This window comes from Xenopus tropicalis, chromosome 4 (assembly GCF_000004195.4).
Source record: "Xenopus tropicalis strain Nigerian chromosome 4, UCB_Xtro_10.0, whole genome shotgun sequence".
NCBI lineage: Eukaryota > Metazoa > Chordata > Amphibia > Anura > Pipidae > Xenopus > Xenopus tropicalis.
The window spans coordinates 9,971,204-9,989,333 of record NC_030680.2 but is presented as its reverse complement, the minus strand read 5'-3'; the positions used below and the strand labels follow the sequence as shown (position 1 = coordinate 9,989,333).

At 53.4% G+C, this 18,130-nt stretch overlaps 3 protein-coding genes across 5 annotated transcripts in view; all 3 read right to left on the bottom strand.

Moving 5' to 3' along the window:
- Positions 1 to 641: 641 nt before the first annotated feature.
- On the bottom strand, positions 642 to 2,124 carry LOC116410241 (uncharacterized protein C11orf96 homolog). The gene is made up of 2 exons (XM_031900425.1): positions 1,744 to 2,124; positions 642 to 1,701 (listed from the first exon to the last, which is right to left on the bottom strand). The coding sequence occupies exons 1-2, from the start codon at positions 2,006 to 2,008 to the stop codon at positions 980 to 982; spliced, it is 987 nt and encodes a 328-aa protein (XP_031756285.1). The 5' UTR covers positions 2,009 to 2,124; the 3' UTR covers positions 642 to 979.
- Positions 2,125 to 4,523: 2,399 nt separating this feature from the next.
- alkbh3 (alkB homolog 3, alpha-ketoglutarate-dependent dioxygenase) lies at positions 4,524 to 13,882 on the bottom strand. Of its 3 annotated transcripts, none has more exons than XM_002937298.5 (10): positions 13,784 to 13,882; positions 11,083 to 11,178; positions 10,908 to 11,002; positions 10,801 to 10,835; positions 10,648 to 10,695; positions 9,874 to 9,977; positions 9,346 to 9,434; positions 8,659 to 8,868; positions 7,761 to 7,859; positions 4,524 to 5,155 (listed from the first exon to the last, which is right to left on the bottom strand). In XM_002937298.5, the coding sequence occupies exons 2-10, from the start codon at positions 11,153 to 11,155 to the stop codon at positions 5,069 to 5,071; spliced, it is 840 nt and encodes a 279-aa protein (XP_002937344.3). In that variant the 5' UTR covers positions 11,156 to 11,178; positions 13,784 to 13,882; the 3' UTR covers positions 4,524 to 5,068. The 3 variants fall into 3 exon arrangements, with proteins under 3 accessions (XP_002937344.3, XP_017948748.2, XP_017948747.2); XM_018093259.2 differs by having other exon boundaries at positions 13,765 to 13,785; XM_018093258.2 differs by lacking the exon at positions 13,784 to 13,882 and adding an exon at positions 13,551 to 13,727.
- Positions 13,883 to 17,686: 3,804 nt separating this feature from the next.
- hsd17b12 (hydroxysteroid (17-beta) dehydrogenase 12) overlaps positions 17,687 to 18,130 on the bottom strand; it is a 51,654-nt gene continuing 51,210 nt past the window's right edge. Inside the window, exon 11 of the mRNA NM_001017234.2 lies at positions 17,687 to 18,102. Within this exon, the coding sequence (NP_001017234.1) occupies positions 17,995 to 18,102 (108 nt within the window). The 3' untranslated portion in view covers positions 17,687 to 17,994. The remainder of the gene's footprint in view (positions 18,103 to 18,130) is intronic.

Genomic DNA, 18,130 nt, shown 5'->3' with positions numbered 1-18,130 from the left:
ATTGTGTGCCCAGAACATTCCTTCTCTGTATATTTGTATTTATACATATGGGTAGGGGGTGCCATAGTGTTTCCCATTAGAGACCCGAGCCTCACTTAAGTCCAGTAAATACCTGGTATGTATATTTCTATTTATGAAATTAAAAAGCTGCCATGTTGTTTGCCTACAACCACAGTAAAACATTATCGTATTGTGCTTTTGCTATAGGGTTTAAAGGGGATATAAACCCTGCTTCACAGCACTTCTAAACCAAACGTTACTCAGTTGTTGTTGGACTACAAATCCCAGAATAATGTAACATATAATGAAGGGTGAGGCATGCTGGGAGCTGTAGTCCAGCAACATCAGGGCTGTATTCTTAAAGCAATATTGGAGTTGGGAGCATTAAACACAGTTTAGACTGGGCAAGCAGTATGTCAGCTCCCATTCTCATGATAGGATTTTGGGCTCCAGTTCATAATAGAAATCCAAATGGGGGAAAAAGAATATAGAAAAGCAATACAATGAATAAAGGGAATGGTGCAATGTACTTTTCAGCATCTTTCCAACAGACATACATAGGGGTAATAAACCGACTGGGGGTGATTATTTGCCCCCCACCCCTCTGCCTAGAGCACATAAGTGATAACACAGACAATGGATAAAAAGTTAGAATAAATCTGTTTATTTGCCGATAAATACTGAGCAATCCAGATAGCAAGCGTGTCCCAGCACAGCCCAGCGTATCCTACATCAGTAGCGAGTATATACACCCCCCCACAGCAGCATTCACACATAGTGCATAGATCACCGTATAAAAAGACATGGCATTGTGTGCGGCACATTTATTGGCTCCGAATGACCCGTTAGTGGGCAGCCCTTGAATTTCTTGAGGCCCCCTTTCCAGAGCAAGGAGCGGACACCCAGCGCAGGAGGTAATCCCACCAGTAAAGTTCATGGGTGGCCCTAGGGACACAGTTAGAGACCCCCCCTGTTACAGTCATAGCACCGAGTCCAGGCTGTGTCTGGCGCCCCCCAGCTTCTCCCTCCGCAGGTACATGTGATAGGAGTTTCTCCTGAGAGATTCCAGGGATCGCTGGAAGGACTTCTTTGCCTTCTCCTCCTCACTTGGGGAGACCCCTTCCTCTTCCACCTCTCGGATCTCCTCGAAGGACAGAGGCTGGGTCAGGAGCCGGCTGTGCCGGGGCCGCCTTAGGGGACCCCTGGAGGAGGAAGGTTGGGAGAAGTCTCCCTCCAGGTAGGTGCTCTGGCGAATGGCCTCCTCGTAGCTGCACAGGTGGTCTTCAGCCTGGGGGGCAGACATGGCGAATGAGGAAGAGGAGCAGAGACGGGGGGTGCTGAAGAGCTGGCACAGGGTGGGGGAGATGCTGGGCAGCTGGGCAGAAGGATAAGGGGCAGCAAGAAAGGATAAATCCAATGATCTTCTCCTCTCCCCTGTGGCTGTAGGACCCTTCTCTGTGGCTGTAGGACCCTTCTCTGTGGCTGTAGGACCCTTCCCTGTGGCTGTAGGACCCTTCTCTGTGGCTGTAGGACCCTTCTCTGTGGCTGTAGGACCCTTCTCTGTGGCTGTAGGACCCTTCTCTGTCACCGTAGGACCCTTCTCTGTCACCGTAGGACCCTTCTCTGCGGCTGTAGGACCCTTCTCTGTGGCTGTAGGACCCTTCTCTGTGGCTGTAGGACCCTTCTCTGTCACCGTAGGACCCTTCTCTGTGGCTGTAGGACCCTTCTCTGTCACCGTAGGACCCTTCTCTGTCTCTCTGCCTGGAGCTCTTTGCTTGTGATTCCTGTTGCCGGCTCCCTGCTTTATACCCCAGCCCCCTCCCACACTCAGGCTGCTCTGATGACATCCAATTCCATGTAAAGGCTTCCATCCGGCCGTGGAGCTAAATAGGGATGCCAGTGGGTGGGAGAGGGAAGTGCCAGACAGATAGGGGGGCTTCCTGCACAGGCACTGGGGGGGGATTCTTTCTGTTATGTAACAGTTGTCAGTCAAGCAAAGATGGATCATTGGCTTACACTGGGCAAATCTGCACCCATTACAGATCTATAGATACATTGGGGTGTCACCCTGCTATAGTTCCAGGGGTACCCAGGGCACAAATAAGCACTCACCCCAAATCCCCCCTAACTGGCCTTCAGGCTGGGCCTCCTTAGCCCATAACAGGGTTACAGATATATAGAAACATTGGGGTAACAGTCACCCTGCTATAGTTCCAGGGGTACCCAGGGCACAAATAAGCACTCACCCCAAATCCCCCCCTAACTGGCCTTCAGGCTGGGCCCCCTTAGCCCATAACAAGGTTACAGATATATAGAAACATTGGGGTAACAGTCACCCCGCTATAGTTCCAGGGGTACCCAGGGCACAAATAAGCACTCACCCCAAATCCCCCCCTAACTGGCCTTCAGGCTGGGCCCCCTTAGCCCATAACAAGGTTACAGATATATAGAAACATTGGGGTAACAGTCACCCTGCTATAGTTCCAGGGGTACCCAGGGCACAAATAAGCACTCACCCCAAATCTCCCCCTAACTGGCCTTCAGGCTGGGCCCCCTTAGCCCATAACAAGGTTACAGATATATAGAAACATTGGGGTAACAGTCACCCTGCTATAGTTCTATAGATAGATAAATAGATAGATAGATGATAGATATAACGGTAGATAGATAATGGCAGTTCTACATGCTGGAGGTTGGTTCACCCGTAGGAGCTGGGAATAAAATCCCACACAGCCGGGGATACAGGGATAATCCCAACTCTGCTGATCTACAAGAATCTGTTCTCCTTGGTTCCGGATCGGATTAGGCCCCCGGATCAACACTTCTAGATAATTGTAACTTACAGCCGTGGGTAGAACAGAAAAACAAACTGATAAACAGGAAACCAGAGATTTATGTAACAAGCTTTCTGCCCCCTGGGGAGGGGGGGGGATGTTGGGGCAACCAGTGTGACCAAAGGGTAAGTGGATTATGTAACAATTAATGTGAATTCGGCCTCCCCCCCGTGATTACAGAGCTGTGACCAATCAATGCACTTTCTCCCCTTGGCGCCCCCCACTGGCATTAAATGGGCTCAGCTCCCCCCATTGCCCATGGCAGAGTGGCTTCCGGAACTGCTCTCCTATTTTCCCTTTATTCACTTATAAGGATGTGAGCCTGGGCGCTGGTTGCTATGGTGAGAAAGATGTCATTATCCCCCCCTTCTCCTCCTCCTCTCACACGTCCCCCACATTGGAGCAGCCACGTAACGGGGGGCGCCGGCTGCACGGATTTAGTGCCGAGGAACAGGGGCCGGAAGGAACGTTACATAACGGATTTGTCTAATAATGAGCCGAAGGCTTATGGGCGGCAATCCCTGGCACAGAAAAATGAGATCTGTATTCCTACACGGGAGCTGCCATGTTGATTCCCTTTAGACAGTACAGCAGAAGTAGCTTTGTTTATAGGTAGGAATGGGAGCTGCCATGTTGGTTCCTCTCAGTCAAGACCCCATAATAAGAGCCCAACACATACCAGTGCCCTAAGGCTTATAAATGAAAGGACCAGTAAGTCTATATACAGGGCCGCCATCAGGGGGAAACAGGGGGGACAGTTGTCCCAGGGCCGGGCGATCGTCACTTTAAAGGGGGCCCTGCCGTGATACAGGTGTAGCTCGGGCCACCTTTAAAGAATTACAGGCCCTGTCATTGGTGGTCAGCGGGTAATTCAATTGGTTATAAAAATGTGCAGATGCAGCGGGGAGCCGAGGAACATATCAAGAGGATGCAGCCAGAGGAAGCTGCAGGAAGTCACTGGGGGGGAGCTGGAGGATGCTGGGGGGAGCCGCAGGAGGATGCGGGGGGAGAGCTGGAGGATGCTTGGGGGGGAGCTGGAGGAAGCAGGAGGACGCGGGGGGAGAGCTGGAGGATGCTGGGGGGGGAGAGCTGGAGGATGCTGAGGGGGAGCTGGAGGATGCTGGGGGGAGAGCTGGAGGATGCTGGGAAGGATGCTGGGGGTGGAGCTGAAGGAAGCAGGAGGACAGTGGGGGGAGCTGGAGGATGCTTGGGAGGGGGGGAGCTGGAGGATGCTTGGGAGGGGGGGGGAGCTGGAGAATGCTGGGAAGGACACTGGGGGGGAGCCGGAGGATGCTTGGGAGGGGGGAGCTGGAGTACGCTGGGGGGGGTAACTGGAGGATGCTGGTTACCAATGTTTTAGGGGGCCTTGGCTACCAATGTCTGTGTGTCCTTTGTACTGATGGGAGGGGTCACTGAGGGAGGGGCCATTGGGGGCAGGGCTTGGGAGGCCAAGAAAATTTTGTTGTGAGGGGCCCCGTGATTTCTGATATATATTGTATAAGGTTTCCATTCTATAGCCCTGGCTGGGTTATGACCACCCCCCCCCCATCCTCTGTCCGATTTTTGAGCAGATATTAGTAGGGCAGTCCCATCACATTCTTTGGGAGGGACCAAGCTGGAAGCTTTAAGGCCAGTGGAACCTTCCGGATCTAGATCATAAGTAACTTAAAGGCAAATGAGCACTCGGAGGAGGGTGTCATTGTGTCTTTATTTGTATTTGGCAGCCTGTGTCTTTAAATAAACCCATCAATATACAGAACTTAATATACTTAGCTCATTGTTTCTGAGCCATAGAAGAAGTGCAACTCAAGACAGTTGGAAGGGCCCCACGCAAGGGCCAATAAGCTGCTGACTTGGTCTGGAGGCGCCCAGTCGGACGCTCTCATTGGCCCCTGGATGGTCAATTTAACTATCACCTGCCCAAAACACAGACAACACGGGGTTAAACCCCCACGCAGGACGACACAGGGCTTAGGAGGGATCCAAACTGGTCCGGTCTGGCTCTCCTCCTCCAATAACAGCAGGTTATTTTGCTTCTGAAGAGCATTTAGTGTTCTAATCGGCTTCTGAGAGCCGTATGGGCACTTGCCGGGGGGGAAAAGGCACAGATTACCCCCCTAGCAACAGCCCACAGACAAGGGGAACTGCCCCCCACCATTCACATTGATGCCTTATAGAACCCCAAAGCAGCAGGGGGCGCCACCGTCTCCTCCCACCATTGCTTCCGCAGCCGACTAGGAGCTGAGCGGTTCCGGATACATAGTGCGGAAAGTCAGGTTGATCCTGGGTCTCCTGTCGTGATATTCTTTGGGGACCCGGTGCTGGGGGGGGAAACAGAGAAGCAGCCACTGACTGAGGGCAGCAATACTGGGAATGCCGGGGGGGGGGGGCTGTTTGTGCCTCTGGGTACTGGGAATGCCAGGGGGGCTGTAAGGTGTCACAGACACTCACTATTTATTGGGCTGGGGGGGCTGTTTGTGCCTCTGGCTACTGGGAATGCCAGGGGGGCTGTAAGGTGTCACAGACAGTCACTATTTATTGGGCTGGGGGGGGGCTGTTTGTGCCTCTGGGTACTGGGAATGCCAGGGGGGCTGTAAGGTGCCACAGACAGTCACTATTTATTGGGCTGGGGGGGGGGCTGTTTGTGCCTCTGGGTACTGGGAATGCCAGGGGGGCTGTAAGGTGCCACAGACACTCACTATTTATTGGGCTGGGGGGGCTGTTTGTGCCTCTGGGTACTGGGAATGCCAGGGGGGCTGTAAGGTGCCACAGACAGTCACTATTTATTGGGCTGGGGGGGGCTGTTTGTGCCTCTGGGTACTGGGAATGCCAGGGGGGCTGTAAGGTGCCACAGACAGTCACTATTTATTGGGCTGGGGGGGCTGTTTGTGCCTCTGGGTACTGGGAATGCCAGGGGGGCTGTAAGGTGCCACAGACAGTCACTATTTATTGGGCTGGGGGGGCTGTTTGTGCCTCTGGGTACTGGGGAATGCCAGGGGGGCTGTAAGGTGCCACAGACAGTCACTATTTATTGGGCTGGGGGGGCTGTTTGTGCCTCTGGGTACTGGGAATGCCACGGGGGCTGTAAGGTGCCCACAGACAGTCACTATTTATTGGGCTGGGGGGGCTGTTTGTGCCTCTGGGTACTGGGAATGCCAGGGGGGGCTGTAAGGTGCCACAGACAGTCACTATTTATTGGGCTGGGGGGGGGCTGTTTTGTGCCTCTGGGTACTGGGAATGCCAGGGGGGCTGTAAGGTGCCACAGACACTCACTATTTATTGGGCTGGGGGGGCTGTTTGTGCCTCTGGGTACTGGGAATGCCAGGGGGCTGTAAGGTGCCACAGACAGTCACTATTTATTGGGCTGGGGGGGGCTGTTTGTGCCTCTGGGTACTGGGAATGCCAGGGGGGCTGTAAGGTGCCACAGACAGTCACTATTTTATTGGGCTGGGGGGGCTGTTTGTGCCTCTGGGTACTGGGAATGCCAGGGGGGCTGTAAAGGTGCCACAGACAGTCACTATTTATTGGCTTGGGGGGGCTGTTTGTGCCTCTGGGTACTGGGAATGCCACGGGGGGCTGTAAGGTGCCACAGACAGTCACTATTTATTGGGGCTGGGGGGGCTGTTTGTGCCTCTGGGTACTGGGAATGCCACGGGGGCTGTAAGGTGCCACAGACAGTCACTATTTATTGGGCTGGGGGGGCTGGTTTTGTGCCTCTGGGTACTGGGAATGCCCAGGGGGGGCTGTAAGGTGCCACAGACAGTCACTATTTATTGGGCTGGGGGGGGGCTGTTTGTGCCTCTGGGTACTGGGAATGCCAGGGGGCTGTAAGGTGCCACAGACAGTCACTATTTATTGGGCTGGGGGGGCTGTTTGTGCTCTGGGGTACTGGGAATGCCAGGGGGGCTGTAAGGTGCCACAGACAGTCACTATTTATTGGGCTGGGGGGGGGGCTGTTTGTGCCTCTGGGTACTGGGAATGCCAGGGGGGCTGTAAGGTGCCACAGACAGTCACTATTTATTGGGCTGGGGGGGCTGTTTGTGCCTCTGGGTACTGGGAATGCCAGGGGCTGTAAGGTGCCACAGACAGTCACTATTTATTGGGCTGGGGGGCTGTTTGTGCCTCTGGGTACTGGAATGCCAGGGGGGCTGTAAGGTGCCACAGACAGTCACTATTTATTGGGCTGGGGGGGGCTGTTTGTGCCTCTGGGTACTGGGAATGCCAGGGGGGCTGTAAGGTGCCACAGACACTCACTATTTATTGGGCTGGGGGGGGCTGTTTGTGCCTCTGGGTACTGGGAATGCCGGGGGGGCTGTAAGGTGCCACAGACAGTCACTATTTATTGGGCTGGGGGGGGGCTGTTTGTGCCTCTGGGTACTGGGAATGCCAGGGGGGCTGTAAGGTGCCACAGACAGTCACTATTTATTGGGGCTGGGGGGGGGGGGGCTGTTTGTGCGTCTGGGTACTGGGAATGCCAGGGGGGCTGTAAGGTGCCACAGACAGTCACTATTTATTGGGCTGGGGGGGCTGTTTGTGCCTCTGGGTACTGGGAATGCCAGGGGGGCTGTAAGGTGCCACAGACAGTCACTATTTATTGGGCTGGGGGGCTGTTTGTGCCCCTGGGTACTGGGAATGCCAGGGGGGCTGTAAGGTGCCACAGACACTCACTATTTATTGGGCTGGGGGGGCTGTTTGTGCCTCTGGGTACTGGGAATGCCAGGGGGGCTGTAAGGTGCCACAGACAGTCATTATGGGGGCTCCCTTCTGATTTAGGGTTCCCTTCTACGTGGTACAAAGGAGGGGGGGGGATGAATATAGAGGAAGGTTGGAGCTGGGGCTGAGAGTTGCAGTTCACAGACATCTAGAGGGGCCCCGTGCGATAGGACAAACCAATGGTTAAAGTAAAGGGTAAGTAAAGCGTCTCACCTGCCAGTCTTGCTGGGTGGCCCCCTCCATGAGCAGCAGGGTTCCGTGGTCCAGCGGCACGTGTACGCGCTCCACATAAGTGTAATCGCCGCGCTCCTCCTGCATCGCAGAGGGAGGAGCTTGGTCAGGAATAAGGGGAAAGCTCAGTGGCCAATATCTGCCCCCTGTACAGAGAGGGCCCCAAACTCCAAGACTTCAATAGGGGGAGCCTTGGATGTCTCATAAGGACTTCAGTTTATTTCAGGGATGCCCTGTTACCCTTCAGTTGCTCAACTGCAACTCCCTCCATCCCAACTAACTAAAGTCACAAATATTAGACTCACAGCATCAATAAAAACGAGTGAATCCCGACTTCCATGGGCCATAACTGGTTAAGAAAAACTGTTTGCAGCCGATTTTCTTTAAACCAGCGCCATCTACAGGTCAAGTTGCCAAACTGCAGCAGCCGGGAGCAGGACTGGCTCATTACAGCTCAGGTGAAAGGGGTGGTTTACCTTTAATTTAACTTTTACTATGTTGTAGAGAGCAATAGGCAATTGGTCTTTATTTTAAATTATTTAGCTTTATATTCTGCGTGGATTTTTAAGCGCTATCTGGTTAATAGTGTAAATGGCCCTAGCAACCAGGCACTGATTCGAGTAAGAGACTGGAATATGAATAAAACAGGCCCGAGTAGAATGATAATTAATAAGTAGGTTTTTTGGTCCCCGGGGTCAGTGACCCCAAGTTAACAGCTGGAAAAGGCAGAAGCAAATAATTCACTATGAAGACCAATTGAAATGTTGCTAGGAAGTAGCCATTTTATAACATACTAGTTGCCGTTATTATATTTCCTTGGCAGGTGGAATGCCTTCATTAGTGCCCCCCCCCCCGCCATCTTTCCCACTTGCTCACTCACAGGGGGCGGCTTCTTTCTCATCTGGAAGTTGCGGGTCTCCCCGAAGCTGAGGGAGGCAATGATGGGGCTCGTGCCCAGGGCCGGCTCGTCGTCGCTGTGCCAGTCGATGCTGTCCTTGTCGTGCCTGTACAGGTTGCAGAGGAGCGAGTTGAAGCCATAGCCCGTCACCTCCTCAATGCGGTCTTTCAGCATGGTGAGCAGGGGGTGCCACTGGGGGAGACAGAAATGGGGGTGACAGTCCTATTGCCCAGGGCAGAGTGGGTGGGCTTCAGCACACAAGCTCCTAACATCACCTGCAATAGGGAATCCTGGGTATTGTAGTCCTAAAAGAACCAAAACCTGGCCTGGATCTGTTTTAAAAGGTGGTGTAAAGCCCAAATGCCCCAAAACAGAATATGAACAGATTCCAAGTGGCAAAATGTTAATAACTGCCCCTCCCCTGACGCTAATGGTAATTGCCTGCCCTCTGCTGGTGGGTCAGGTGATTACTGCCTGGTCTCAAAAGCTTGGGAATTGTCCTTGCCCCAAATGGCACGGTGACTATATTCAGCAAGCTAGCATAGAAAGACAGTAGTAGCCTAGGGCCTCTCCATCATGGGACTTACTAGAGCCCTTAGCTGAGCATGCTGGGAGTTGAAAGTCAATAACCAATAACAATGGGGGGGGGGGGGGGGGGGAGATGCTCACGTGAGGATTCGCTTGCATCATAGAGCGCGAGTAAGTGTACGGCAGCTCCCCGTACCAGCAGGTCAGCCGGGGTTCCTGGTAAGATCCATCTGAAGGGAAAGAGAGGGATTTAAAGACAGAAACGACTCGGGTAAAATGAGACTTTGCTAATAACACAAGATATAAAGGGTAAATAAATCAGGGAGGGAAAAGGGTTAAACGTAATTGTTACCAAACAAAGATGAAATGACCAACAAATTTAGAAATCCATCACAGTGTGTGGTTCAGCGTTGCCTTTACTTTATATAACACTATCGTGGGTAAGCATTGCCCTCTAGTGGGCAAATGTAGGTACTGCACTATTTTACTGTATTATCCAGAACAGCTAATAAATTGCCAGCCTGTCCAACCTAAACTGCAACTCCCAGCAGCCCCTGTTAGAAGTTGCAATGTAATAGGTAGAAGGGTCACATAAATCCTTACCCCTCCCCACTTGTTTGTGGGGGTTTTTTTTTTTTAAACCTAAATAAACCTTTAGATTTCTCCTACCCGGGCCGACATTGGTTTTCTGACTCCAAGGGATTTCCTGGTGCAGCTGCTTGAACATCCAGTCTGCTTCCCGGGGGTCAATAAAGGAGCGGAACAAGCGCAGCCTGAGGGGGAGACACACAAGGGAGTAAACCCTGCTGCACCGCGCGGCTCAACCAAACTTTACTCAGTTGTTGCTGGACTACAAATCCCAGAATAATGTAACATACAATGAAGGCTGAGGCATGCTGGGAGCTGTAGTCCAGCAACATCAGGGTTGAATTCTTAAAGCAATATTGCACAATAAAACTTTCCCCCAAATCCCCACAGCCAGCGACTGCTTTAAAATGCGCAAAAACCCTCCAATGAGAATCCCAGCTGATCTGTATAAATCCGGCTCCATGTTCTCTGTTCCTGCAATTGGAGTTGGGAGCATTAAACCCAGTTTCCCAGCACTGAACAAGTCTGCCCTTATCCCCATGTCTGATTCCTGTGCCATATAATGAGGGGAAAATGCCATCATTATCTCTATATGTAAGGTACCAGCAAGGGGCCTGACACAGTGCTGGGAATCAGCATTCTCATTGGTCACTTCTTCTGCATTTATAATGAAGGTTTTTATCAGTAGAATTCTCATTGGTGAATTTTCTTGCATTTATAATTATGTTCTGTTTTAAAGCAACAGTGTTCCCTTTTCATAATTCATACCACTCCCAGTATGGGAACATACACAGCGCTGAGTGTTGGGGACACATTACCTGACACACAGGGGTGGGAAGGAAGGCAATAACTTACCTGGAGACCCCCGAGGGGGAGAAGCTTATTTCATGGGTCCCAGCAGCACTAGGGACAGGGGAGACACAGAAAAAAAGATATTGAATAAGTTGCTACTGGAGTTGCCTGAATGGCTTCTCTGTGGGGCAAATGTGTGTGTGGGGGGGCACTTACTCGATCACCCGGGGTTCCGGAACTCTCCGTACCACCTATGAGAAGAGAGAGAGAGTCACAGGGATGTACATGGCCGGCGGGAGGGAAAGGGCGGGGCTTACAGTTACCTCTGCAGGTTCCGAGTACACAAAATGCTTCTCCTGGGTGGGTTGCTCTTTGCCCCACGCTGGGGGTCTCTGGGCCGGGGGCACCGCTGGGAACCCTAGGGGCAAACGCAGGGCAGAATTACACCTTTGTACTGGTCTCTATAAAAGGAACCGGCCATGGGGGGAGGGGTTTTACCTGGTCGACTGCCCGGCCTGGCGCCTCCTGCCCAGCCCCCCTGTACCCGGGCTCTCTGCCGCTTGTTGTCCATGTCACTGTGTCACCGGGGCAAGTCTGAATGTGGGAAACAGGCAAATTATCATGCTTATTGCTGTGCCTATAGCGGGTTAACCCTTCCACTGCTGAAACAAAATCATTAAGCCACACCCATAAGCCTTGGTAGGTGCCCTATAGTCTGTGCCCTGTTTCCCTTCTGCCCTTGTACCCAGTTTATATGGCAATAAGGTCTGCCGGGGGCATCAGTCTGGGGGCCCCTGTGAGTGGCGCATAATCACAGTGACTATACGCCTTATGCCTCCCACTGATACGGGCTGTCTGACCCACACAGGGTCCCAAGGGAAAGGCCCCACCCATAATACTGATATGGGGGATCCTCCTGTATAGCACCCTAAAGAGTCCCACACAGTCCCCCCATTGAGTGTAAGAGGCAGGGGCTCTAATCCTGTGGGAAACTTGTATATAACAACACTGAGAATGGGCCAATAAGGGGTCAGGCTGCCAGAGGCGGTGCCAAGTCCCTCTGCCCCCAATCCATGCCATGTATCCAGTCCTTTATAATGGGGCCTGTACAGCAACACCCCACTTATATCTGCCCTGCCAATGGAGGAAGCCCCCCAGCCTATTGTACCAAAGCCTACTGCGCCCCAGCCTACTGTGTACCCCAGCCTACTGTGTACCCCAGCCTACTGTACCCCAGCCTACTGTACCCCAGCCTACTGTGTACCCCAGACTATTGTACCCCAGCCTACTGTGTACCCCAGCCTATTGTACCCCAGCCTACTGTGTACCCCAGCCTACTGTGTGCCCCAGCCTACTGTGTGCCCCAGCCTACTGTGTGCCCCAGCCTACTGTGTGCCCCAGCCTACTGTGTGCCCCAGCCTACTGTGTACCCCAGCCTACTGTACCCCAGCCTACTGTACCCCAGCCTACTGTGCGGCCCCAGCCTACTGTGCGGCCCCAGCCTACTGTGCGGCCCCAGCCTACTGTGCGGCCCCAGCCTACTGTGCGGCCCCAGCCTACTGTGCGGCCCCAGCCTACTGTGCGGCCCCAGCCTACTGTGCGGCCCCAGCCTACTGTGCGGCCCCAGCCTACTGTGCGCCCCCAGCCTACTGTGTGCCCCCAGCCTACTGTGTACCCCAGCCTACTGTGCGCCAACCTATTGCACCCAGCCTACTGTACCCCAGCCTACTGTGCGCCCCCAGCCTACTGTACCCCCCAGCCTACTGTGTGCCCCCAGCCTACTGTGTACCCCAGCCTGCTGTGCGCCAACCTATTGCACCCAGCCTACTGTACCCCAGCCTACTGTGCGCCCCCAGCCTACTGTACCCCCCAGCCTACTGTGCCCCCCAGCCTACTGTGCCCCCCAGCCTACTGTGCGCCCCCAGCCTACTGTGCACCCCCAGCCTACTGTGCACCCCCAGCCTACTGTGCACCCCCAGCCTACTGTGCACCCCCAGCCTACTGTGCACCCCCAGCCTACTGTGCGCCCCCAGCCTACTGTACCCCAGCCTACTGTGCGCCCCCAGCCTACTGTGCACCCCAGCCTACTGTGCACCCCAGCCTACTGTGCGCCCCCAGCCTACTGTACCCCAGCCTACTGTGCGCCCCCAGCCTACTGTGCCCCAGCCTACTGTACCCCAGCCTACTGTACCCCCCAGCCTACTCTGTACCCCAGCCTACTGTACCCCCCAGCCTACTGTGTACCCCAGCCTACTGTGCCCCAGCCTACTCTGTACCCCAGCCTACTGTGCCCCAGCCTACTCTGTACCCCAGCCTACTGTGCCCCAGCCTACTGTGCCCCAGCCTACTCTGTACCCCAGCCTACTGTGCCCCAGCCTACTGTGCCCCAGCCTACTGTGCCCCAGCCTACTCTGTACCCCAGCCTACTGTGCCCCAGCCTACTCTGTACCCCAGCCTACTGTGCCCCAGCCTACTCTGTACCCCAGCCTACTGTACCCCAGCCTACTCTGTACCCCAGCCTACTGTGCCCCAGCCTACTGTGCCCCAGCCTACTCTGTACCCCAGCCTACTGTGCCCCAGCCTACTGTGCCCCAGCCTACTCTGTACCCCAGCCTACTGTGCCCCAGCCTACTGTGCCCCAGCCTACTCTGTACCCCAGCCTACTGTGCCCCAGCCTACTGTGCCCCAGCCTACTGTGCCCCAGCCTACTCTGTACCCCAGCCTACTGTGCCCCAGCCTACTCTGTACCCCAGCCTACTGTGCCCCAGCCTACTCTGTACCCCAGCCTACTGTACCCCAGCCTACTCTGTACCCCAGCCTACTGTGCCCCAGCCTACTGTGCCCCAGCCTACTGTGCCCCAGCCTACTGTGCCCCAGCCTACTGTGCCCCAGCCTACTCTGTACCCCAGCCTACTGTGCCCCAGCCTACTGTGCCCCAGCTGAGGGACCCAGGGGCCATTACGTACATAACTGCGCCTTGCGTTCCAGGGAAGCCCTGACTGTGATTGGCTCATTTTATTGAGCGCTACATGAGTAGCCAATCACTGTACAGTCCGGCTGTTAGGGGAATAACCCGCAGCCCGACCCTGAGGGAAAGAATCCGATCCGGCCGCAGCCTTTCCCCGACCCCCACGGGCAGCAGCTCTACCCCACACACTGTATATACAGGCAGCTACCTACTCCCTTCCTCTTCTCCTACCTGCCAGCACTAGGGCATGCTGCTTCCGCTTCCGGTGTCCCAAGAAACCCCTCCGCTCTGCTTATAAGGGAAGGTTCTACCCCCCTAGAGTGAGTCTGTATATGTGATACACAGGGTCCTATATATATACGGGAATTCTGTATATATCATTACACACACACACACATATATATATATGTAATTCTATATACAGGACTCTTTGTCTCCATCATTTCCAGGCCGGTAACCGTGTCCCTATGATTTCCAGGGTACATATAACTGCAATGTGCTTGTACCCCACCTCCAGCCCCCCCACAGGCAGCTCCTTAACTCCGCCCCTGATCCACCAAAGCCCTGCCCCTTGATTTCACAGCCCCGCCCCCCAAGCATCCCAAGAAAGGAAGGGGGTAAATCATATTGGTTACCAGGTGTCACAACAGGCTTGGCCACACCCACTAATAATAATAAGTAAAGGAGAAGTAAAGCTGAAATCATAATTAAAGGACACATCAACCTACTTATCTTTTATTACTGTCCCAGGTACAAGTGCTAGAGCACTATGGGAAACCAAATGGCACCCTAAGTCCTTAGATAACAAGCACTTACATCAGACACATCTCTGCACTGTACTGCATAGCCATATTCTTCATTTCCCAGGGTGCCACAGCCATGTGACCTGTGCTCTGATAAACTTCACTCACACTTTACTGCTGCGCTGCAAGTTGGAGTGATATCCCCCCCCCCCCCCAGCAGCCGATCAGCAGAACAATGGGAAGGGAGCAAGATAGCAGCTCCCAGTAGGTATCAGAATAGCACTCAATAGTAAGAAATCCAAGTCCGGCTTGGGACTCCTCCAGTTACATGGGAGTAGGAGAAACAATAGGTTAGCTCAGTGTTTTTCAGGGCAAAGGCACACTTGTTTCATGAAAAAAATCATGAGGCACACCACCATTAGAAAATGTTAAAAAATTTAACTCTGTGCCCAGCAGCAGTGCCCCCCTAGTACATTGGTGCCAAGAGCAGTGCCCCCCTAGTACATTGGTGCCCAGCAGCAGTGCCCCCCTAGTACATTGGTGCCCAGCAGCAGTGCCCCCCTAGTACATTGGTGCCAAGAGCAGTGCCCCCCTAGTACATTGGTGCCCAGCAGCAGTGCCCCCCTAGTACATTGGTGCCAAGAGCAGTGCCCCCCTAGTACATTGGTGCCCAGCAGCAGTGCCTCCCAGTACATTGGTGCCAAGAGCAGTGCCCCCCTAGTACATTGGTGCCAAGAGCAGTGCCCCCCTAGTACATTGGTGCCCAGCAGCAGTGCCCCCCTAGTACATTGGTGCCCAGCAGCAGTGCCCCCCTAGTACATTGGTGCCCAGCAGCAGTGCCCCCTAGTACATTGGTGCCCAGCAGCAGTGCCCCCCTAGTACATTGGTGCCAAGAGCAGTGCCCCCCTAGTACATTGGTGCCCAGCAGCAGTGCCCCCCAGTACATTGGTGCCAAGAGCCAGCCCCCATAGTACATTGGTGCCCAGCAGCAGTGCCCCCCTAGTACATTGGTGCCAAGAGCAGTGCCCCCCTAGTACATTGGTGCCCAGCAGCAGTGCCCCCCAGTACATTGGTGCCAAGAGCCAGCCCCCCTAGTACATTGGTGCCCAGCAGCAGTGCCCCCATAAGTCAGTGTGCCCCGTGGCCCCCCCTAATACATTGGTGCCCAGCAGCATTTTACTTCTGCTCTTCGGCGGCTTCAGCAGCATCTTCCCCTCACGCGCGCCGCCTCTGCACTTCTGCCTACACGCGACCGCACACAGGCCCTTTTATAACGTTGCTCCCCGTGCGTACTGACGTCACCCGTACACACGGGGCGCAACCAATGACAGGGCCCGGATTTTATTAAAGCCCCCTTTGAAAGTAAAAATTGCGGCCCTGCCTACGGCACACCAGGCAACATCTCGCGGCACACTAGAACAGCGGTTGAAAAACGCTGGGTTAGCTGAAAGCAGTTCTAATGTGTAGCGCTGGCTGAAAGCTCAGACTCAGGCATACTTTACTGCTGCGCTGCAAGTTGGAGTGATATCCCCCCCTCACTCCCAGCAGCCGATCAGCAGAACAATGGGAAGGGAGCAAGATAGCAGCTCCCAGTAGGGATCAGAATAGCACTCAATAGTAAGAAATCCAAGTCCAGCTTCAGACTCCTCCAGTTACATGGGAGTAGGAGAAACAATAGGTTAGCTGAAAGCAGTTCTAATGTGTAGCGCTGGCTGAAAGCTCAGACTCAGGCACACTTTACTGCTGCGCTGCAAGTTGGAGTGATATCCCCCCCCCTCACCCCCAGCAGCTGATCAGCAGAACAATGGGAAGGGAGCAAGATAGCAGCTCCCAGTAGGTATCAGAATAGCACTCAATAGTAAGAAATCCAAGTCCGGCTTGGGACTCCTCCAGTTACATGGGAGTAGGAGAAACAATAGGTTAGCTGAAAGCAGTTCTAATGTGTAGCGCTGGCTGAAAGCTCAGACTCAGGCACAATGCACTGAGATGGCGCCTACACACCAATATTACAGCTACAAATACATTTGTTGGTTGAAGAATAAAAGGTTAAATGGCAGAGGGAATTATTTGCTGTGTAACAGTGTCATTTAAAAATAAAAAGTACCCCATAAATATAATGGCAGTGCCCCTTTATGGGCCAGAGGGCAGCACTGGCAGTAATTACCGCAATCCTTTGCACCCTGTGCCCACCAGGGGTCCCTAACCTGTGCAACAAGGTGGGTAGAGGGTGGAAGGGGAACCCCAATTTCCCCAAACACAAGCAGTACTGTATTCATTGGGGAAGTGCAGGCAGTTGGGCTCTATTCTGGAAACCTGCACCCCTAGTGCAGAACTACAATTCCCAGCAGCCCCTGTTGTAGTGGGTACAACCGGCAGTTATATAGACACTTGTTATGAACTATGCCTAAAGTGAGCCCATATATCCGGGTGCAGGGTGTGTCACCCACAGTCCAAGCTCCGATTGGTTTAGAGTCTAAATTGAGCAGCGGTCTCACACTCATACAGGCCGCTCCTGCTGGAACCAGTGTGTGGGGCAATGGGAACGAGCAATGTCTGTAAAGCACTGTGGTTGGTATTTTAGAAATGAATTTGAAACTTTGGGGCCCCCCATAAACACAAGTCCCCAGTACCAAGATATTGGCCACGCCCCTTGTGTGCGCAATATAAAGAGCTGATGTCACAATACGCAGTTCATATAGAGAGTTCCACTGATTAATGTGCTAATAATTCAGGCAGTTTATTGGGGGTCAGTGGGGTTTGCCCTAAGTTTAACCCCTTCCCACCTACCTGCCCCTGCTCTGCGCCGTCATTGCTTGATATGGAAGTTTTTGCATTACGTAAATTCAGGGGCCCAATGATGTTGCTATGGGGCCACATAACTAGCCAGTAGTAGTTAATAAAAAGAATTCATGTGCTTATAAGTTGGTATTTTATATGGGGGGGTTAGTGGCGTTTATACGTAAGTAACGGAAGTTTCTTTGAAAGTAACATAGGTTTCTAAGCAGTTTTTGTGGAAGTTACGTAAATTGCGTATATTTCGGCGTAACTTTATCTGTAAATTGTGTAACTTTAGCGACGCGACTGGGCCTAAGGAAGATTTCACGGAGCCCGGTACAATTGTACCCCTTCTACCCCCCATGGCGGCCCTCATATTGCTTGCACAGAGCATTACCCTGATATTGGCCACACGTGGGCCCTCCACGGGGATGGGGACATCCATTCAGCCCTCCAGTCTGGTATCTGCCATAGAATCAGCCAGACAGATTGGCAAATCCTATTGGCTCAGCGGTTAACTGATGGTACCAGCCTGTGGGTGATTCTGTTACAGTGAGTGGGGGGATCAATATGGCAGCTCCTACCTATTTATAAATACAAATAAACAGAGCACGTGTTTTGTTACGGATTTATTACTAATCGGGGTTAATCCATTGCTAGGGAGCAGGGGACAGCTGAGTGCAGTAGAACATTCCATACACAGTGCAGATCACATGATCAGTCCCATCTCGCCCTCCAGTTAGTTAGCTGTGCAGCCTGCATAGGTGGGTTAGTAAACTAGTTTCTGGGGAAGGGAGCTGCCATAGCACACTGGGTGGCACATTCCTGCTCAGAGATCAAGGCAGACTGGGCAGGTTCCTTTGGTTGGTGGTGTTGGCGCAGTCTCTTGGCTGTAAGTGCCGAGGGCCACAGTAGCCCCGCCTCCTATTTTTGTTTCGCTCTCTTCAAGAACCGAGCGCGGAGACCCTTGTTCATCTTCATGCCCAGGCTGATGGCGGTGGAGACCGGCACAAGGGAGGTGCTGATCCAACCCTAGGGGAGGAGACAAAGAGTGGAATAT

Coding starts and splice junctions, on each gene's coding strand:
- LOC116410241 (XM_031900425.1), bottom strand. CDS start 2,008: ATGATCCATCTTTGCTTGACTGACAACTGTTACATAACAGAAAGAATC. Junction 1,702..1,743: donor AGGCAGAGAGACAGAGAAGG/GTCCTACGGTGA, acceptor CCACAGAGAAGG/GTCCTACGGTGACAGAGAAG.
- alkbh3 (XM_002937298.5), bottom strand. CDS start 11,155: ATGGACAACAAGCGGCAGAGAGCCCGGGTACAGGGGGGCTGGGCAGGA. Junction 11,003..11,082: donor CAGGCCGGGCAGTCGACCAG/GTAAAACCCCTC, acceptor GTTTGCCCCTAG/GGTTCCCAGCGGTGCCCCCG. Junction 9,978..10,647: donor TCCCCCTCGGGGGTCTCCAG/GTAAGTTATTGC, acceptor TCTCCCCCTCAG/GCTGCGCTTGTTCCGCTCCT.